The 18,380-nt window shown below is 45.3% G+C and overlaps 1 protein-coding gene across 6 annotated transcripts in view; it reads left to right on the top strand.

The window, feature by feature from the left end:
* The window catches only part of CDH22 (cadherin 22), a 150,589-nt gene that overhangs the window by 79,705 nt on the left and 52,504 nt on the right, over positions 1 to 18,380 (top strand). For all 6 annotated transcript variants that reach the window (XM_072632381.1, XM_072632386.1, XM_072632385.1 and 3 more), the window contains one exon: positions 12,931 to 13,050. In XM_072632381.1, the coding sequence (XP_072488482.1) occupies positions 12,931 to 13,050 (120 nt within the window). The remainder of the gene's footprint in view (positions 1 to 12,930; positions 13,051 to 18,380) is intronic.

Below are 18,380 nucleotides of genomic sequence, written 5' to 3'. Positions count from 1 at the left end.
GTGCTCTGGTGAATGAATGGAGTAACATAGGTTGGGAGAGTCACAGAATTTTAGAGCCAGAAGGGCTTTAGCAAGTATCTGGCCTAATAAAACCCATTGTACAGATAAGGAAGCAGGATCTTCAGATTTAGAGCTGGACAAGAAATCATCTTGTTCAACCCCTTCATTTTACGGATGAAGAAATGGAGAACCAGAGTTAAGTGGCTTGCCAAGTTCATACAGGTAGTGAATTATAGATCTGGGATTTAAACTCTGGACCCCCGACCCCCAAAGCTACTACTCTTTCTGCTATACTGTGAAGTCCAGAGAGGAAGTGATTTGCTCAAGGTCACACTGTAAGTTAGTTGTTTGCAGGGTCAGGATCAAGAGTGAAAAAGCTAGAAGCCATGGTCAGGTCTAAATGAACCTGAACAGCACTGTCTTTGAAGACCTCTGCCATGCAAGAAGCTCAAGGAGGATGAGGGTATTGGTGTGCCTGGCCACGAAAGACCCCCTTCCCCTTCCCAGGCTGGGTCATGGTTCACTCTCTCCACTGGGAATGACAAGAAGAAAGTCGACTCAGTGACCAGGGAGATAGCCGGCTAGGGAACCCCCAGGGGCCAGAGGTGGAATCAATCGTGCCCAGAGTCCACAGAGACAACTTCTAAAGAAGTTTTTAATTAAAGTCCAGGAAGATCTATATGTGCAATATCTCTTCGCCTAGCAACAGCGCTTGGCTTTCAATACCAAAAGGGGCCAGGCCTGGGGGAAGGGGAAGAATGAGGCCAAGGCAGGGGAGGACAAGAGGAGGGGCAGGCAGAGGCCTCTGTGTCCCCTTTGGAGAAGAGTTTTTGGTTCAGGGATCTGGACTCAGGGTCCCATAGAAATGAGGACACTACAAGCACCCTGAAAGACCCTGGAGATCAAGAACTAAAAAGGGATGATGAGACCTGGGAAGAGGGTGTGTGTGTATATATGTGTATGGGGAGGTCAGGGTCCCCTCTGGATGAGTTAGTAACCTGGGTCTGGGGCATTTAGGGATCTGATTCTCTCCTGCTGGAAGCCAAGAGTAACACAATAAAATCCTAATCAAAGCAGCATCATCAATCCTACTTAATGTAGGCCTAATGTAAGTGCTGAGAGCAACAGCCGATGAATTACACTGTTGGGTCTGGGGAAGAAGCCCTGATCCAGGTGGTCTAGGTTCTCGCCCAGTCTTTCCTTTTAGCTGGCTCTATGACCTTAGATAAGTCAATTTCCTTCTCTGGGTCTCAATTGCCTTCTCTCTAAAATGAGAGCTTTGAAATAGATAATCTTTTTAGGTCATTTCCAGCTCTAACATTCTATATTCTAAGGTCCTTTCCAGTTTTGTGTCCTATGTTTTAGCATCCAAGGGGATAAAAATCCTCTCTAAGAATGAATGACATTTTACATTCTACACTTTATGCTTTAAGTGCTAACATCCTTTATTCTAAAGTCCCCCTTTTACCACTAATGCTTTATGATACTATGATTAGAATTTAGGAGCCTGGATGTGCCTCCCCTTTCCAAGGGGGCACTTTGGTCCCATCCTTCAGGCCTGACCATCCTCAGGGGCCATAGCTGCCTTGGCCAAGTCTCAGATTAGCCTTCTCTTACCCTCTTTGCCCTATGGTGGTGGGGAGGAAGGGCCAGACCCAACAGAGGAGGGTAGCAATAGTCAGGAGGTCTCAGCAACCACAGATGTTTGAGAAGCTGAGAAATCCTAGCCACCCCCAAACCCCACACACTGGCTGAAGCTAAAATCATCCCTGATTTGGGCTGGATGAATGCCCACAGCTTCTGGATACACTAATTGGGAACTGTTGGTGGCTCATGGATGATTCTTGCTTCCAGGAGCTCAGCAGTGTGTTCTGCTGAGCACTGTTGCTGCTGCTGCTGATGCTGGAGGGTCATCACTGAAGGCCATCTCCTACAGAAAGGAAAAGAAGAATGGGGGGAGCACAGGGCTCCGTGCTCCCCTCCACCCCTACCCACTTCCTTTGCTGCCCCTACTGTCCCACCTCTTCTCTCTTCCTTTCTATTCCTCCTCCATCCCTGCTTCTCTTTCCCTGCTCCTTCCGCTCTTCTTCCTCCTGTCCCCTGGGTCTTCCTCTGCCCCCTCTCTCTGTATCCTCCTGCCTGTATCTCCTCCCTTTCCGTTCTCTCTCCTACTTTGCCTCTCCCCCTCAGCTGCTGTCCAAAGTCTCCAGTGTCTCCCAAGGCTCATCCGTCTAGATTAGGCTGTGCAGCCGGAAGCCCGGGGGTTGAGGCCAGCACAGTGAGCTGGCTGCAGGAGTGATGATCACCAAGGGAGCGGAGAAGAGCTTGAGAAGGAGGCTTGTTTCCTGTGTAATCAGAACGTTCCTGGGGCCTTGACAAGTGGTTTTTAATTTTTAATATAAAGTGTTCAGAGCAGTTATAGCAGCTGCAGGTGATGGAGAAAGACAGGGTGGGGATGGAGTTTCTCTTTTAAAAAGTCTAAAAGGCAAAGTACAAGTCTGAGAAGTTCCCCAGCCCAGATTCCTGTCAGATAATGGCTTATAGTGGATAATGTCCTGGCCCCTTCCACTTCTGACAGCTCATGCATCTGAAGTCCCTTCCACCTCTGACATTTTGTTCCAAGGTCCCTTTCATTTTTAACATTCTGTGTTCTAGGACTCCACCCCCTCACCTTGGACATTCTATGGTATAAAGTTCTTTCCACCTGGAGAGCCTGTGTTCTAAGTTCATGCTCTCTGTGTGTGTCTTCCAGCTTTGGTATATATTCTATATTCTGTGACTTTTTGGAGCACTCACTGTCATGTCTATGCCTCCTCCCATCTCCCTTTGCCCCTGCCAGGGCTGACCATTGGAGGAGGAGGCTGCCTGGACAGACTTGAGTAGGGTGGCTATAACACTATGATAGATGGTAGCTAGAACACTCTAAAAGTTTATCACCGCTTTGTCCACAAAAATGACCCAGTTTTTGGGGGGTTGTTTTTTTTTTTAACTTCCTAGAGGCATTTCAAGCAAGAAAGGATTCACAGCCTGAGCTGAATACTGTTAGGGGCAGGGAACTGAGTCGTAGTGCCTCAACTTCTTTATCTTTAAAATGGGGATAATAATCTCTGCCCTGACTTTCCCATGGAGTTACTATAAAGAAAATACTTTGTAAACAACCTCAAAGAACTATTGAATCATGCACCATGTTTTAATTTTATTTTTTATTACATCTTTTTCCTCCTCTCTTTCCCTACCTTTATTTCTTCCTTGTTGCCCTCTTCTTCCTCAGTCTTTTTCCCTTCCCCTGGCTGGTATCACTCCTTCTTCCAATTCTTTTCTTCTTCCATGGTTTTCCCTCCATTTCTTTTTCCTCACTTCCTTTTTCTTCTTTTCCCCCCTCTTACCTTTTCTTTTCTTTTATTGCTTTGTGAATGCCATTTTTAATTTTTTATTATTTTATTTGTTTTTAGTTTTCTACAATCACTTCCATATGTCTTAGATTTTTCCCCCTCCCTCTCCCTCCTCTCTTCTTCCTCCCCACTCCCTCCCTGAGATGGTGTGCAATCCTACATAGTTTCTACACACACATTCTTATCAAACACATTTTCACTATAGTCATATTGCATAGAAGAATCAAAATGAATGGGAGAAACCATAAAACAAAACAAAACATAACACAAGCTTCTTTCTGCGATCCAATTCCACAGTTCTTTCTCTGGATGTGGAAGGCATTTTGCCTCAAGAGTCCATTGAGAATTTTTTAGGTCCTTGCATTGCTATGAAGGGCTAAGTCTACCAGAAAAATTTCTCGCGCACTGTGGTTGTTACTGTGTACAAAGTTCTCCTGGTTCTGCTCCTTTCACTCAGTATCAATTCATATAAGTCCTTCCAGGCCTTTCTGAAGTCTTCCTGTTTATCATTTCTTATAGCACAATAGTATTCCATTACATTCATATACCACAACTTGTTCAGCCATTCCCCAAATGATGGGCATCCCCTTGATTTCCAGTTCTTGGCCACCACAAAGAGAGCTGCTATAAATATTTTTGTACATGTGGGACCCTTTCCCATTTCTGTGATCTCTTGGGGATACAGTCTTAGAAGTGATATTACCTTTTCTTTTCTCCCATCCCCATCTTGCCCTTCCACTTTCTCCTGCCAAACTATGTGTTGTTCTTCCTCTTCTCCTCATATCATTCTCCCATTCTCTTCTTTTTTTCCTTCTACCTCCTCTCCTTTTTCTTCTTGGTCATTTGGTGCCTGCAACCATAGTGGGACTGCTGAGGGTTGTTGGGGTCATGGTCCCTGCTAGCTGCAGAAATTTTGGTAAGAGGTTAAAATCTTCCAACTCAGGAAACGAACGTCCTTTTCTTCAGTCAAACACAAAACATGAACCTTCTGGTTGCCTAAGAACCCTTCATTTCCTGACACTCCTTTCTCCATCACCAGAACTGAGTTAGGGTTCACTTGATCTGGAAATGGCAGCATGGATAGGGGGCTGGTCTAGATAATCTAGTAGACAGACAGACAGACAGAACAATGCCAAGCACTGTGCTAAGCACTAGAGAGACAAATACAAATAAGCAAGATAGTCCCTGTTCTCAAGGATCTTATGCTTTAAAAAGGAAGACAGCTCTTAAGGGGTTCTGGAAATAAGGAGTGGGGATGTGTTGTAGGATGGTCTGACGATGTCCAAGAAGTGAATTGAAAGCTTGCACTCGTGCAAGATAAGGTAAAAGCTCACTTGTCAGAGCCTGGGATAGTTTAGTTTCAGGAGCAGGATCCAAGTTTCTGGTAGGAAGGAGAATGGGGATAAAGTCTGGACAGGAGATGGCTTGGTTTGGATACTGTTCAGAAGGTTCATATCCCCGGAGGAAAGAACCCACATAGTTAGGAAAATAAAGGAAAAATAGAATTAAAAAGTAGGAAAAAAGCAACCTGAATTTGGAATCAGAGGACCATCATTTAAATTCTGGCTCTGCTATATCTTGCCCAGGGGACTTAAGCAAATCACTTCTTCATTTGTAAATGTGAGCATTGGACTTGGTGGTTTCTTCAAGTTCTCAATCCTGTGTTCTTGCACCTAGTGCCCATCATGGATGTTCCTTTGAGGGTTCATCCTACGTAGGGAATACTTACCCGGTGATACCTTTTCTTTTCTAAATCCTACCTAATCAAGCAATATTAGAAAATTCAGGTCTATGAGTGCTGCGCACACTCATGAGATAATGAGGTCCCCAGGGGCCTGGGGAAGATCCAGAACTAGAGAGAGGGACAGGAGGAGAAAACCGTCAATGATGTCTCACTCCCTGAAAGGTCTGGCATTCAAGGCCCTCCACATTCTAGCCCCAACTTGCCTTTCCAGGTTTATCTCATAGTGAACAGAATGCAGGACCTGGATTTGAATCCTGGCCCTATTCAATGCTTCCTAGCTGTGTGATGTTAGGAAATTAACTGCTTTTCCTGGGGCAGGCTTATGGTATCCAATGTATTAGCTAACTCCTTCCCCATCATGCTTACAATGTTGTAAGGATTTTGTGAATTGGTATTGTATAGTGACCCTTAGAAAGAGCAGGAATGTTAATTCTCTTAATTATCCAATCCTAGAGTACTTTAAACTCATAACAATAATTCTGGTAGGTTTTCATATGCCCCTTAGCAGACATTTGTTAACTGCCTAATATATACCAGACACTATGGATATGGAGATAAATGGTGGACACAGGCTCAGTCATATTAAATGACTCGACTATGATGACACAGTAAGTAGCAGAGCTGAGATTTGAACTCAGGTGCTCTAGAACCAGGTCTGGTCTTCCTATAATACAGTGTCTAGGGTTCCCTGTTTTCCCTGTCTCTCAGGGCTATTGAGAGGAAAATGCTTTGTAGTCTCTAAGGCACTGAAATTCTTGTTATTAAGTCCATACTCCATCAAACTGAACTGTTAGCTCCATCCTGTATGTATCTAGTGTTTCCCACCTTCCTGCCTTTGCTCAGGATACTCCATTAACCTAGACAACCTTTCTCTCTCACCGCCCCCATCGCCACCTACTAAAATCTCTCTCATGTTCAATGCCCTCTCCACTTGGGATAGCTGACATTTGAATATAATTTTACATTCAGTTTCATAATAATCATAGCTAACGTTTATGTAAAGCTTACTGTGTGCTAGGCATTATGTTAAGTGCTTCACAATTATTGTCTCATTTGATCCTAACAAAACTCTGGAAGGTAGGTACTACTAGGCAAGTGGGGGTTAAGTGTTTTGCCCAGGGTGACATAGCTAGTAAATGTCTTAGGTTGGATTTGAACTTAGATTTCCTTGACTCCTGGCCCTCTGCTCTATCCACTGCACTACCTAGCTGCCATACTGTTGATGATCAGGAAGGGGAAAAAAATTGGAATAAATAAGAAATGACTAGAAAAAGCTTCCTGGAGGAGGAGGGCTTTGAACTAGCCTGTCAAAATATGAGGAGGCTTGGTAAAGGCAGTGAAAATAAGGATTATCTTCTCTCCTGTCTCTTATTTATAGAAAGATAAACTAAGGCCTAGAGTCATTTGCTGAAAATCATATAGCAGTCCTCCATCCCCCTAGGGACCTTAAACTACATTTCTGCAGAATGACAGGTGACTTCCCCATCCATCATTTCTCATATGTTGGCAGCCCCATAGGGTTGATGGCACATAATGACGTAGAGAAAGAGACCTTAGTTCTGTCTGAGTGCTGAGGCTAGATCTTAGTTGTATGACCTTGAACAAGTTGCTGCCTCTGTTGGGGCCTCGGTGTTCTCTCTAAAATGAAGGAGGTGACCGACATGGTTCCTAAGGGGAACTCTACCCATCATGCTTCACATTCTCAGGTCATTTCCAGTGTTGATCTGCCATGATGCCAAGGGAGGGGTGTTGATGTGAGTGTGTGTAGCAGAGGGTGTTCTTGCCATGTGCAGGGGAGTTGGAATGGGGAAAATCCTATGCGACAAGGGCTGGTGGGGTGGGCTACCTGGGAAAAAGGTGAGTACTGGTGATCCTTCAGTATAGTAAGAGCAGTAAAGAAACCAAGAAAAAGTAACAGAACTTTGTAACTGAGAAGCATGAGCTCTGCAGGGATGTGATGGGCCTGGAAAAAAACCCACATCCTATTTCAGATTCTCTAGGCCAATTGGGATGGACAGAACCACCTCCTCTCTCATCCCTGTCCCGCCCCCCCAGCTGCCCAAATACTGGTACATAGCTGCTAAGGGGCAACTTAGTGATCTGGAAGGCAAAAAAGAGCTTAATTTGTGTAAATAGAAGCTTAGTGTACAGAACAAGGTAGGTGATGGTCCAGCCCCCTGCTGTCTTGGTCTGTCTTGTGTCTGAAGTGATACATTGACAGACAAAGGAGTATGAATAGTCCAGCAAGGCTGGAATTTGAAGAGAGAGGAGACACTGTTTGACAGTTAAAGGAAACGAGGATATTACAACTGGAGATGAATAACTAAGTGGGGAAGCCTCAGAGTATAGTGAAAAGAGTATGGGCTCTGGGGTCAGAGGACCTGAGTGCAGATCCCGTCTCTGGCACTTCCTGTGTGATGTTCAACAAGTGCCAACTTCTCTGGGGCTCAGTTTCTTTGTCTATAAAATGGGGGAAGGTGTTAGACTAGATGATCTCTGAGATCCCTTCTGGCTCTCAAACTATGATCTTATAACATTACAGTTGTTTTGTGTATCTGAAAGTCTGGCATGGGCAAGAAGGAGAAGACTTGTTCTGCTTGGCTCTGGAGGGCACAACCAGGAATGGGGGGGAGGGTAGAAGAAAACCTTCCTAAGGCCTGGAGCTGTTCAAGAGTAGAAAGGACTGCCTGGGGAGGGAATGAGCTCCCTGTCACTGGAGATCTTTCCACAGAGATGGGATGATCACTTGTGAAGGATATAGTGTGGGATGTCCTCTTACCTGTGCAAAGATAGGATGTCAAATAAGCATCCTCTCTCTGGCCCCTAATGCCCACAATCTTAGAGAAGTCAGTATGGTGGGGTCCTTAGGGTGCTATATAACACATCATCCCTAGGAAGCCCTCGAACTGTGTCCTGGCTCAGGCTGGGACGTAGGAGAAGCAGCAAAGGGCCTAAGAGTTCAGTAGTAATAATAGCCAGCACTTACATAGCAATTTAAAGGGGCTTCCATTGGGGAAATCCTGTCTGCTCTGTTTTGATAACTACAGCAGGAGACCAGTATTTCAGTCCTAGCTCGGGTACCTCCTACTTATGTGACCTGAATGAAGTCACTTTACTGCTCTGAGCCTCAATTTTCACATCCCAAAAATGGGAATGATAGAGAGTCCTTGAAACTCAGAATTATTACTTAATTGGTATCTGAGCAGGAGTGGACTTTATATCCCCTCAAAGTGGTTGCTCAGCCTTTGCTGGAAGACCTTCACTGACAAAGGACTTACTCTCTCCTAATGTAGTCTGTTGCATTCTTGGACAGATCTTATTTAATTCAATTCTGTTCAAAAAGCATGTGTTAAGCATGTAATATGTGCCTATACTACATTCCAGAGAGGCAAAGACCAAAACAAAAACAGACCCTATTATTAAGGATCTGAAATGCTACTAGGAGGAGACAATAGGAACAGAAATAACTCAATGCAAAATATACGTGAAATGAATGCATAGTAATTTGGGGGGGAGGGGAGCCCTAACAACTGAGGGGCACAGGGGATCCAGAAAGCTCCGTGTTCTGTAGAAGTGGCGGTTGTGGTGAGCTGGGAAGGGAGCCAGGGATTTCAAGAAACAGAGGTGAGAAGAGAGAACATTCCAGGCCTTGGGGAGCAGATGGATTGTTGTGAGGAAACACCAAATAGCCCATGTGGGCTAGAACGTTGGCTTCTGTGGTTTTCCCTACGTAGCATCTACACTACTTGCTTTCTAGGGCTCTTATGATGATCACATTATATTGTGACTGTTGGATATGCTTTAGAAACCATAGAACACCACAGAAAAATATAGTGGGATCACAGAATTTAGTGCTGACAGGACTTTCGAGATCATCTAGTCCAGATAGCTCGCACCATTCACTGAAGAAACAGTCCCAGAGAAGTGAGGATTCTTGTCCAAGGGAGTAAGATAATCAAGTGGAGATCCAACTGAGATCCTTTGACTCCAAATGGAGTGCTTCTTCCACTGTGGTCTTCTTGCTTTATGCTATGGATCCTTGTGCATCTCTAATAATAACCAGTGTTTATAGAGCACTTTAAAGTTAACAAAACACTTTACAGATATTTCATTTGATCCTCACAATAACCCTGGGAGGTAGGTGCTATTTCTATCCTCATTTTACATATGAAGAAACTGAGATAGGTAGAGGTTAAGTGACTTGGTCAAGGTCACACTGCTAGTAAGAGTCTGGATTTGGACTCAGGTTTTCTTGATTCCAAACACAACACTTTATCCACTGTGCCACCTAACTGCCTCTAAGGTAATTTTCCTGAGTCCTGTGGCATTTCTATCCCCTAGCAATATCAGGGTGATAGATTCTGGAAAGACTGCAAAATGTGTATTGAGTTGGTGGTTCCCCTCTGCAGGAGGGTAGCACAGCTGCACCCTAGCCAGGGGTACTCTGGGATTCAGAGAATGGATGTGACTGGACCAAGGTCATTGAAGTAGTAAGTAGGAGAGCTCAGACTGGGATCCTGGTGTGTGAGGCTCAGAATCTCTCTGGCTAAGATACCTGTATTCCCCACTCCTACCCTGAACCTTGGCTCCTGGTTCCTTGCTGCCCATCCTTCCTTCTCTGGGATGTTAACATCCCATACCTCATCCCTGTCCTCCTCCTCCTCAGTAGTTCCAATTTTAAAAGAAGAGAGGGAGGCACATTGCAGGGGTGGGGTGGGGTGGACTGGAGGGAGAGGAGTGGGTGGGGAATGAAAGAAGAAATGCTAAAGACTACGAAAGAAATATATGTCTCTCCAGAATGAGAATCTGGCAAGGGCCAGAAAAGGGGAAGTAAGAGGCAGGCAGAAAGAGAGAGAGACAGAGAGACAGAGAGACAGAGAGAGAGACAAAGAGGCAGAGAGATGGAGAGAGACAGAGAGAGAGAGAAAGAGAGAGAGAAAGAGAGAGAGAGAGAGAGAGAGAGAGAGAGAGAGAGAGAGAGAGAGAGAGAGAGAGAGAGGGAGAAAGAGGAGAGCTTGCTGAGAAATGCTGCAGTAACATTTCCAGACACTCCCTCATTAGGCCAGGCAGTGAGCTGGGCTTGCCTCTGGACTGGACTGGCAGGACAGCTTAATGACCATGCTGCCCATGGAGAAAGAGGGCAACAGCTGGGATGAGATGGGCCAAAGCCTGTGGAGGGGGAATTCAGAAGTCCCAAATATTCTGATGCCTCCTTCCCAGCTGGAACCCTGGGCTATGCAAGTGGGCATACGTGCAGAGCAGATGGGGTCCCTCTGGCAGGAGCGTGGGTTAGAGCTAAGAGACAGTTTCAGGATGGTCTAAATAAATTCTTAATTTTGCAAATATGGAAACTAAGATCTAGAAACTTTCCCTGAACTTTTTGTGCGAGCTTGGACAAATCACCCATTCTGGATGAGTCTCCTCATTTGTAAAATGAGGGTTTTGAAAGGTTCTTAATCTTGGGGTCCGTGGATAGATATCAGGGGTCTGTGAAGAAAATTATGTCTTTATACATTTATATAATTGGTTTTCTTTGTAACTCTATGTATTTTGTTTTATGCTTTTAAAAAGATTTCTCTAAGAGGTGATTCACAGGCCAACCAGACTAGATCTCTAAGGTTCCTAACAGCTTGGTCAGTCTATATGCTCTAAGGCCTCTCTCTGGCCTGACATTCTATGTTCTAAGGCTTCTCTCTGGTCTGACATTCTATGTTCTAAGGTCCCTTCTAGCTTTGATATTCCATATTCTAAGTTTCCTTCCATCTCTGACATTCAATTTAGAATTTAGTTCAGCAGTCATTCATTAAGTGCCTCCTCTGTAAAGGGCCCTATGTTCCGTGCTGCAGATAAAAATTCGAAAAACAGCAAAGTCCTTTCCTCCTAAGGATATTGTAATTGACTAGTGGTAGATATAATATGCACCCAAATAAGGTAGAATGTGGCAGGGCAAATGAGAGGTTCGCCCAAAATGCCCTAAGAATGTCTGAGGCTCCCCTTAGGTTCGGTCCTAAGGTCTGACTCTTATTCTAGCATACTGTGGTTCTTTTACAAGGCAAGTGAAGCCTCAGAGATCCATCTGTCTGTCTGTCCCTTAGTCTCTCCCTGCACCTCTCTCCAGCTGCCCCCAGCTGAGCCTCACGTCCCAAGTTCTGCTCTCCTCAAATTGAACATGATGTCAAATTAGAACCATGGCAGGGACAGGCAGAGTGAAGCGCTCGGTTTAATGAGGCAGCGTCGAAAATCAATAACTTAATTGCAGCCGTTTGATGGACTTTTATCCAATTTATACTCTCCCCGACTGCCTACGTGCAGTGCATGAGGAGAGGGGGCCCTGTCTGGGTCCCCGGGGGGAGGGGGAAGGATGGCACCACTGCCCTGGACCGTATCTTCCCCAGCCCTCTCCCATGCTCCTCCATTCTGTGTTTTCCTCTTTCCTCTCTTATGAGGTGGGTAGAAGAATCCAGAGCTCAAGCTAGGGGATGACCATGGAGCTGTCTCTCTGTAGCCCTCTGTAGCATTCCTAGGAGGCTGAACTGTGGGCAGTGTCCAGAGGCAGTGACTTGTTCTCTGCCAGCACAAAGCTTACAAGGCAGGTTCTTCCTACCTCTCAACCCTCTGTTACCCTCCAGCTGAGCCCATCCAGCAGGTACATCACTGAGTCCACAGCATAAAATACTGACAAAAATGCTATATTCGTAATTAAAGGGCTTGGGTTCTAGATCCTAGTTTTGCTATCCTACCTATGTGACATTGGACAAGTGACAACCTCTTTGGGTCTCAGTTTCCTCATCTGAAAAGTACTCTTTCCGTGTCTAAATGCTACATTTGCTTAAGCCCACATCAGGGGTATATTTTACAGTGAGGTAAGGGAAAGATCCCTGGCCTGGAATTCAGGAAACCTGGGTTCTAGTTCGTCCTTTACCTCTAATTTTAGCGTAAGACCTTAGGCAAGTGCCTTTCAACTCACTAGAAGGAAAAATTTGCTAACATTAGAGTGTTGAAAAATAGAATAGATTGCCCTGGAGGGGTTAATGAGCTTCCTGTCACTGCAGGTCAGTTGAGGGCTGAATGACCACTTGGAAGGATTTTTGGAGAAAGGATTCTTATTTGGGTGTGGGTTGGACCCGATGATCTGGGAGCTCCTTTCTCTCTCCATTCTGTGATTTGCTTCCTCTGGACCTGAACTTGCATTTCTGTAAGCAGAGGATATTGGGCTACATAATCTGAGAGATGCCTTCCAACTCTGTTTTTTTTTTCTCAGAGACACCTGACAGGCCTAGAACCCAAGTCTTTCTAACCACATCTTCCTACTATCTATATTCCCACTAGCTGAGACATTGGGATCACCTACTTACCACCCCTTCCCCATCCCCACCCAAAGGAGAGAGGCATCAGGGTATAGCTAGTATGGTCATGGCTCCAATATGAGTGGCCAGGCTGGGAAAGGTTAAGGGAATAGGAGGAAGCACTGATTTTAGGGACAGCTAAGATCTGGCCCTGGATTTCTGATCTGGCCCCAATTCACTGAAAGGTAGTGTAAGGAACCATGAGTGAAGAAGATGGAGGGAGGGTGGCAGAAGGCATGGAGGTGGCAGGTTCAGTGAGGAACATTGGGAACTTGGGGTTGAGAGAGCCAGGGGCTTGGTGAGGGGGAGGAGGACTCAGTGAGGAGATGAGGGTGGGGGCTCAGTCACACCTCCCAGTGAGTCTCTTTTCCCTCTCAGGCTCCAGGCAGATGATCTCACAACTGTGTCTCTCCTTGGTCCCCCCTACTTTCCCCCTCCATGGGCCCAGGCACTTCAGTAATGCAGGTGATAGCATCAGATGCAGATGACCCCACGTATGGGAGCAGCGCACGGCTGGTGTACAGTGTCCTGGATGGTGAGCATCACTTCACTGTGGACAACAAGACAGGTGAGGAGCTCTGTGGGGGGTGGGCTTGGCAGAAGGGATGGCAGACATGGGCCCTGTATCCTAGAAATGGATCCCAGTGGGCTAAGGGGTATTAGGAGGGGAGAGGAGGCTGAGGAATCAAGTCCTTCTCCATGGCCAAACATAGGATGGTGGGAGGACAGCCATGAATAAATGGAGGGGAACTCTGGAGGGGTACCAGGACAAAGGTATTAAGGGACAGAAGAAGAGAGAAGATGGAATAATAACGATGATGATGGTGATGATGATACCAGTAACAATAATAGCTAACATTTACATAGCACTTCCTATGGGCCAGGCTCTGTGCGCAGCATTTTACAATGGTTTTCTCTTCTGAGCCTCAAAATAACCCTGGGAGGAAAATGTTATTATTATCTCCATTTTACAGATGAGAAAATTGAGGCAGACAAAGGTGAAGTGACTTGCCCAGGGTCATAAGCTAGTAAGTATGTGAGGGCAAATTTGAACTCAGGTCTTCCTGAGTCCTGGATAGTGCTCTATCCACTGTGCCACCTAACTGGGGAGCCAGGGTCCCAGAGAAACAGTGGACAGGAGAGATGGGAAGATAGGGGACAAGGGAATGAGAGGGATCGGGTTGGAAGCAAAAGAACAGGAGAATAGAGGACATGAGGATGAGGGAGTTGGGGATAGAGAAAGAAGGCAGAAGAGTAGGGTGGAGGGATAGGAAAACAGGGACAGTATGGAGGCAGAGGTGAGAAGAGTGAGATGGGCAAAGAAGGAGATTGGGAACTGAGGTCAAGCGCAGAGAGATGGTTTAGAAGCAGCAGGGTGGGTATAGAGGAACAAGCTGAAGGAGCTGGAAGATAGGAAGGGAAGAAGGTGAAAGGACAGGAAGTTGAGTATAGGAGATGGGAGATGGGACAGAATGGTGAAGAGTGACAAAAGGAGAGGGGATGGAAATAGAGGAGTGAGGGAACAAAGCAAGGACAGGTTGGAGGAGAGGCAGGTCAGGGGAGGAGGCAGAAAGGTGGAGTATAGGGGAATGGCATGTTGTGGGATGGGGAATGGGGAGAGGCAGATGAGCAGGGCAACAGAAGACTGGGAAAACAGAGGGAGAAGGGACCAGGAGAGGAAAGCAGGAGACAAACATGGTATGTGGAGTGATAGGGAAACCTCAGAGCAGAAAGGTTGGAGAGAAGGATAGGAGGATGGCCTCTGAAGGTATACCATCAGAGGTGAGTCAGGCCCAGCCAGAAGCCCATATTCCCAGCTGAGTTGAAAGGAGGTAATGACAAAGAGGAGGATGGGAAGCCTTTCAATCAGCCAGTTTGAGTTTTAAACATAGCCCTCCCAACCCCTGCATTGGACATCCCAAGTTTCTGCTATTCTTTACCCCTAAAAGATTAACTCCCCATATCCCACAAGCCAAGTCTGTATTTTATATGGTCTGAATGCATTGATAGTTCTTGAACAGTGGGGAGTAATATGGTCAGAGCAGTGCCCTGAGAAGTGGGAAGATGCCTCTGGGAGAGCAGTTAGTTAGAAGACTGTTAACAGTAATCCAGAGGAGGAGTAATCAGGGTCTGGGTGGTGGTAAAGGAGGCAGAAAGGTGGAGACAGATGCCAAAGATATGATAGAGAAAGAACTGAAGGATCCAGTAACTCCCCAGATATTGGGGACTCCAGGGATGGGATGGGATGGGGGGGGGGTAATTCCAAATCAACAAAAATAAATTGGGACATGGGGTAGTTTTAAATAGGGTGAGTTTAGTTCTGGATATGTTGAATTTATGATGTTGGCAGAATATCCAGATGAAAATATCTAGTAGACAGAAATGTTGGCCTGGAATCTTGAGGCAAGATTAGAGTTGAGGGTCTAGATTTGGGAACCATCCATAGAGAGGTGATAGTTTGAGCCATGGGAACAGCTAAGGTTTCCAAAGGAGAAAGTGTAGAGGAAGAAGATAAATGGGTTCAGGACAGAGCACTGGGAAAAATCCAAAGTCAAGAGGTGAAAGGAAGAGGAAATATCAAGAGACAGAGAAGGAACAGTCAGAGAGGTAGTGGGGGAAGAAGATTATAAGAAAACAGAGGCAAAGGGAGGAGAAGTTTTTAAGGTGTTGATCAAGGCAACCAACACAGTATGGTCAAGAGGAGGAAGAGGATGAGAACTGAGCAAGAGCCATTGGATTTGGCAAGTGGGCCATCACTGTGATTAACAGAAAGAATATTTGAGTAAGAGGGTTGAAGTCCTAACTCTGCTTCTAACCGCTTGTGTAACCTTGAGCAAGTCACTTCCTCTCTGGGCTCCGGGTTTTTTTCATCCGTAAAATGAGGAAACTGGACTAGATCAGAGAGTCTCTATTTTTTTTGAGACCCTTTTTCATTTTTTAAAAATATTGAGAACTCCCCAAAGAGATTTTTATTTACGTGCGTTATATCTATCCCATGTTTAGCACAGATCCTGGTGTGTTATAGATGCTTAATAAATGTTTATTGATTGATTATTAATATCATATTAGGCAATTTTAGTCATATTATGAAAATGAATAGTTTTACTTCAAGGATCCCTTGAAAAGGGAACCCTAGGGGGTCCAATCAGTGAGTCAATCAGTCAGTAAACGTTTATTAAGCACCACAGTATGCCAGGCACAGCTAAGTGCAAGGGTACAAAGAACATAAGACAGGAGCTGAGAGTCTAATGGGGGAGGACAACACATAACACAAAGCTGCAAGGGAGGGGCAAGAGGAAGCCCAGAGGGGTGCACCTAGGTAGGAAATGAAGGGATGCCTAGCCTGGGCACCCTCCTTCAGTGGAAGATGTGGGACTACACATGGAGAACCTCTGGCCCAGATGATCTTTAAGGTCCCTCCCATCTCTTTAAATCTACAATCCTAGATTAATGAATAATAATTACTAACATTTATATGGCGCCTTAAAGTTTGCAAAGAGATTTGGCTATATTCTCATTTGAGCTTCACAGAAACTCTAAGGTAGGTACTACGAACATTGTTATTCTTATTTTTAAAATGAATAAACTGAGACTGAGAGACAATTACATAGCTAGTATCAGAGGTAGGTTTTGACCCAAGTCATAGAGTCAAAGCATCAGAGGTTTAGAGCTAGAGGGGATCTTGGAGGCATTGAGTCCAACTGCCTACTTTTATAGATGAGGAAACTGAGGCATAGAGAAGTTAATTGATCTACCCTGGATCAAAAAACTAATAAATGCCTTAAATGCAGGATTTGAATTCGGTGTTCCTGATTTCCAGTCCAATGTTCTGTCTATGAAACTATGCTGCCTCTATATTGAAATGGAAGCCCAATTGCTGGGAATTAAGGAGAGATTGGATGATGAGGAAATAAAAGATGTGCTTATGGGTTCAAAAGTTTCTCTGTTCCCATCAATGTCCTGGGCTACGCTAATGCTAACTACCATTTCTGCAGTGCTTTATAGTTTACAAAGAACTGTCCTCACATTCCTGTGAGGTAAGTAGTTATTCCTCATTATACACATTGGGAAACTGAGTCCCAGCACTATTACACTAAACTGCCTCCCTTCTCTATTTTCCAGGCTATGACATGCCCTGAGAGCCCATTTTCCTGTGGTAAAGAAGATAAGAAATCACAGGATTTAAATTTGGAAGAGACCTTAGGGATCACCCTATCTGACTCTCTTACTTTAGATGAGGAAACTGAGTTCTGGAGGGAAATTATGCATGATCATAGAGGAAGGCTCATTTTCTCAGGACTTGGGGAACCCTTAGGGGGCCCTTCTGTAGAAAGAGGTCCTGTCTAAAGGAGGGACCAAGTTTCTCCAGTCCCTTCTTGGTTACCCTGCTCCCGATCCATTCTCCCCTCATTGTTCCTCTCTCCTCTTCTGTCCCCTTCTCTGGGCTCTCATCTCCCTACAGTAACAGGGTTGGCACCAGACCTGGCTCAGAAGAGTGTTTCATTCCATAAGCTGGGAATATTAAACTGATAACATTCTCTGGGCTATATTTAGCAGATGCTCAGTGGTACAGTCTGTTCTCACTGTGCAGTTAGCAGGGAGCGTAGTCGGAACAGGGCCCTGAGAGGAAGGTGTGAGAGAAGAGAGATAGAGAGACAGAGAGACAGAGATGGAGACAGACAGACAGAGACACTGAGAGACAGTGACAGATGGAGAGATAGAGACAAAAAGAGACAGAGACAGACAGACAGAGACAGAGTGAGAGACAGAGACAAAGAGAGAACATGAAAAAAGAGAGGAAGAAAAAACCCTCCTTGTAAGAGGAGAAATTAACAGTATGTTTTAAAGGCCAAATCTCCCAACGTGGCCCCCATCATCTGGAACAGGAATGGCATTTGTGTGACTAATGAGGCATCTCACGCTGTGCCCCTTCGTGGCCCCTTCAGCAGCAGCTGGAGGGGGAACAGCTGGATGCTTGGCCCTGGAATTGTGAAGGATGGGTTAGAATGGGGCCGGGGTGGGAGTGGGGGGAGTGGAGTAGCCATGTCACAATTATTACAGAGTTCTAATCCCTCTCAATTCACCGCCTTCCCAGCTCATCCCTCAAAACAAATCTTGGCACCTCCTCCATGGGGTAGAAAGAGTCTAGCCAGAAATCCTCAGCTCTGTCCTGAGAAAATCCACAGACTTATTAGAGAACTAGAGATGCCAAGTATCAGTTGTCAAAGGTTCCCTAGAATTGTAGAATGTCAGAACTAGAAAGGACCTTAGAACATAGAATGACAGGACTGGAAGGAACCTTAGAATATAGGATATAGAATTCCAGAACTGGAAAGGACCTTAGAAAATAGAATGTGAGAGCTGGAATGGGTCTTAGAACCTAGGACACAGGATATCAGAACTGGAAGGGGCCTTAGAACATAGAATACAGAATGTTAGAGGTGGAAGGGCCTTAGAACATAGTATGTCAGAGTTGAAAGGAGCCTTGAAACATAAAACACGGAATGTCAGAGCTGGGACAGGTCTTACAACATAGAACATAGATTGATGGAGCTGGAAGGAGCCTCAGAGAGCATTGAGTCTAGAGGAAGAAATTTTCTCTTCCACGTGGAAAGTTACACATAGAGTCAATGGCTAACCAGAGACTAGAAGCTAACCAGGGACTAAAACCCATTCACCATAGGATATCAGCGTCCTGGACTGTGATCTGCCACATCAGCACCCCCTCCTTCAAGGATGGAAACAAAGTGAAATAGAGGGGATGACAGTGAATGAGGTGTTGGGCTTGGAGTCAGGAAGGCCTGGGTTCAAAACCTGACTTGGATACTTACTAACTGTGTGGGCTTACAGATGGGCTTAATCTCTTTGCTCCTCATCTGTAAAGTGAAGGGATGGGTC

Source organism: Notamacropus eugenii, chromosome 1, assembly GCF_028372415.1.
Source record: "Notamacropus eugenii isolate mMacEug1 chromosome 1, mMacEug1.pri_v2, whole genome shotgun sequence".
Lineage (NCBI taxonomy): Eukaryota > Metazoa > Chordata > Mammalia > Diprotodontia > Macropodidae > Notamacropus > Notamacropus eugenii.
The sequence above is the reverse complement of the archived record's forward strand: the minus strand, read 5'-3'. Positions and strand labels throughout refer to the sequence as shown.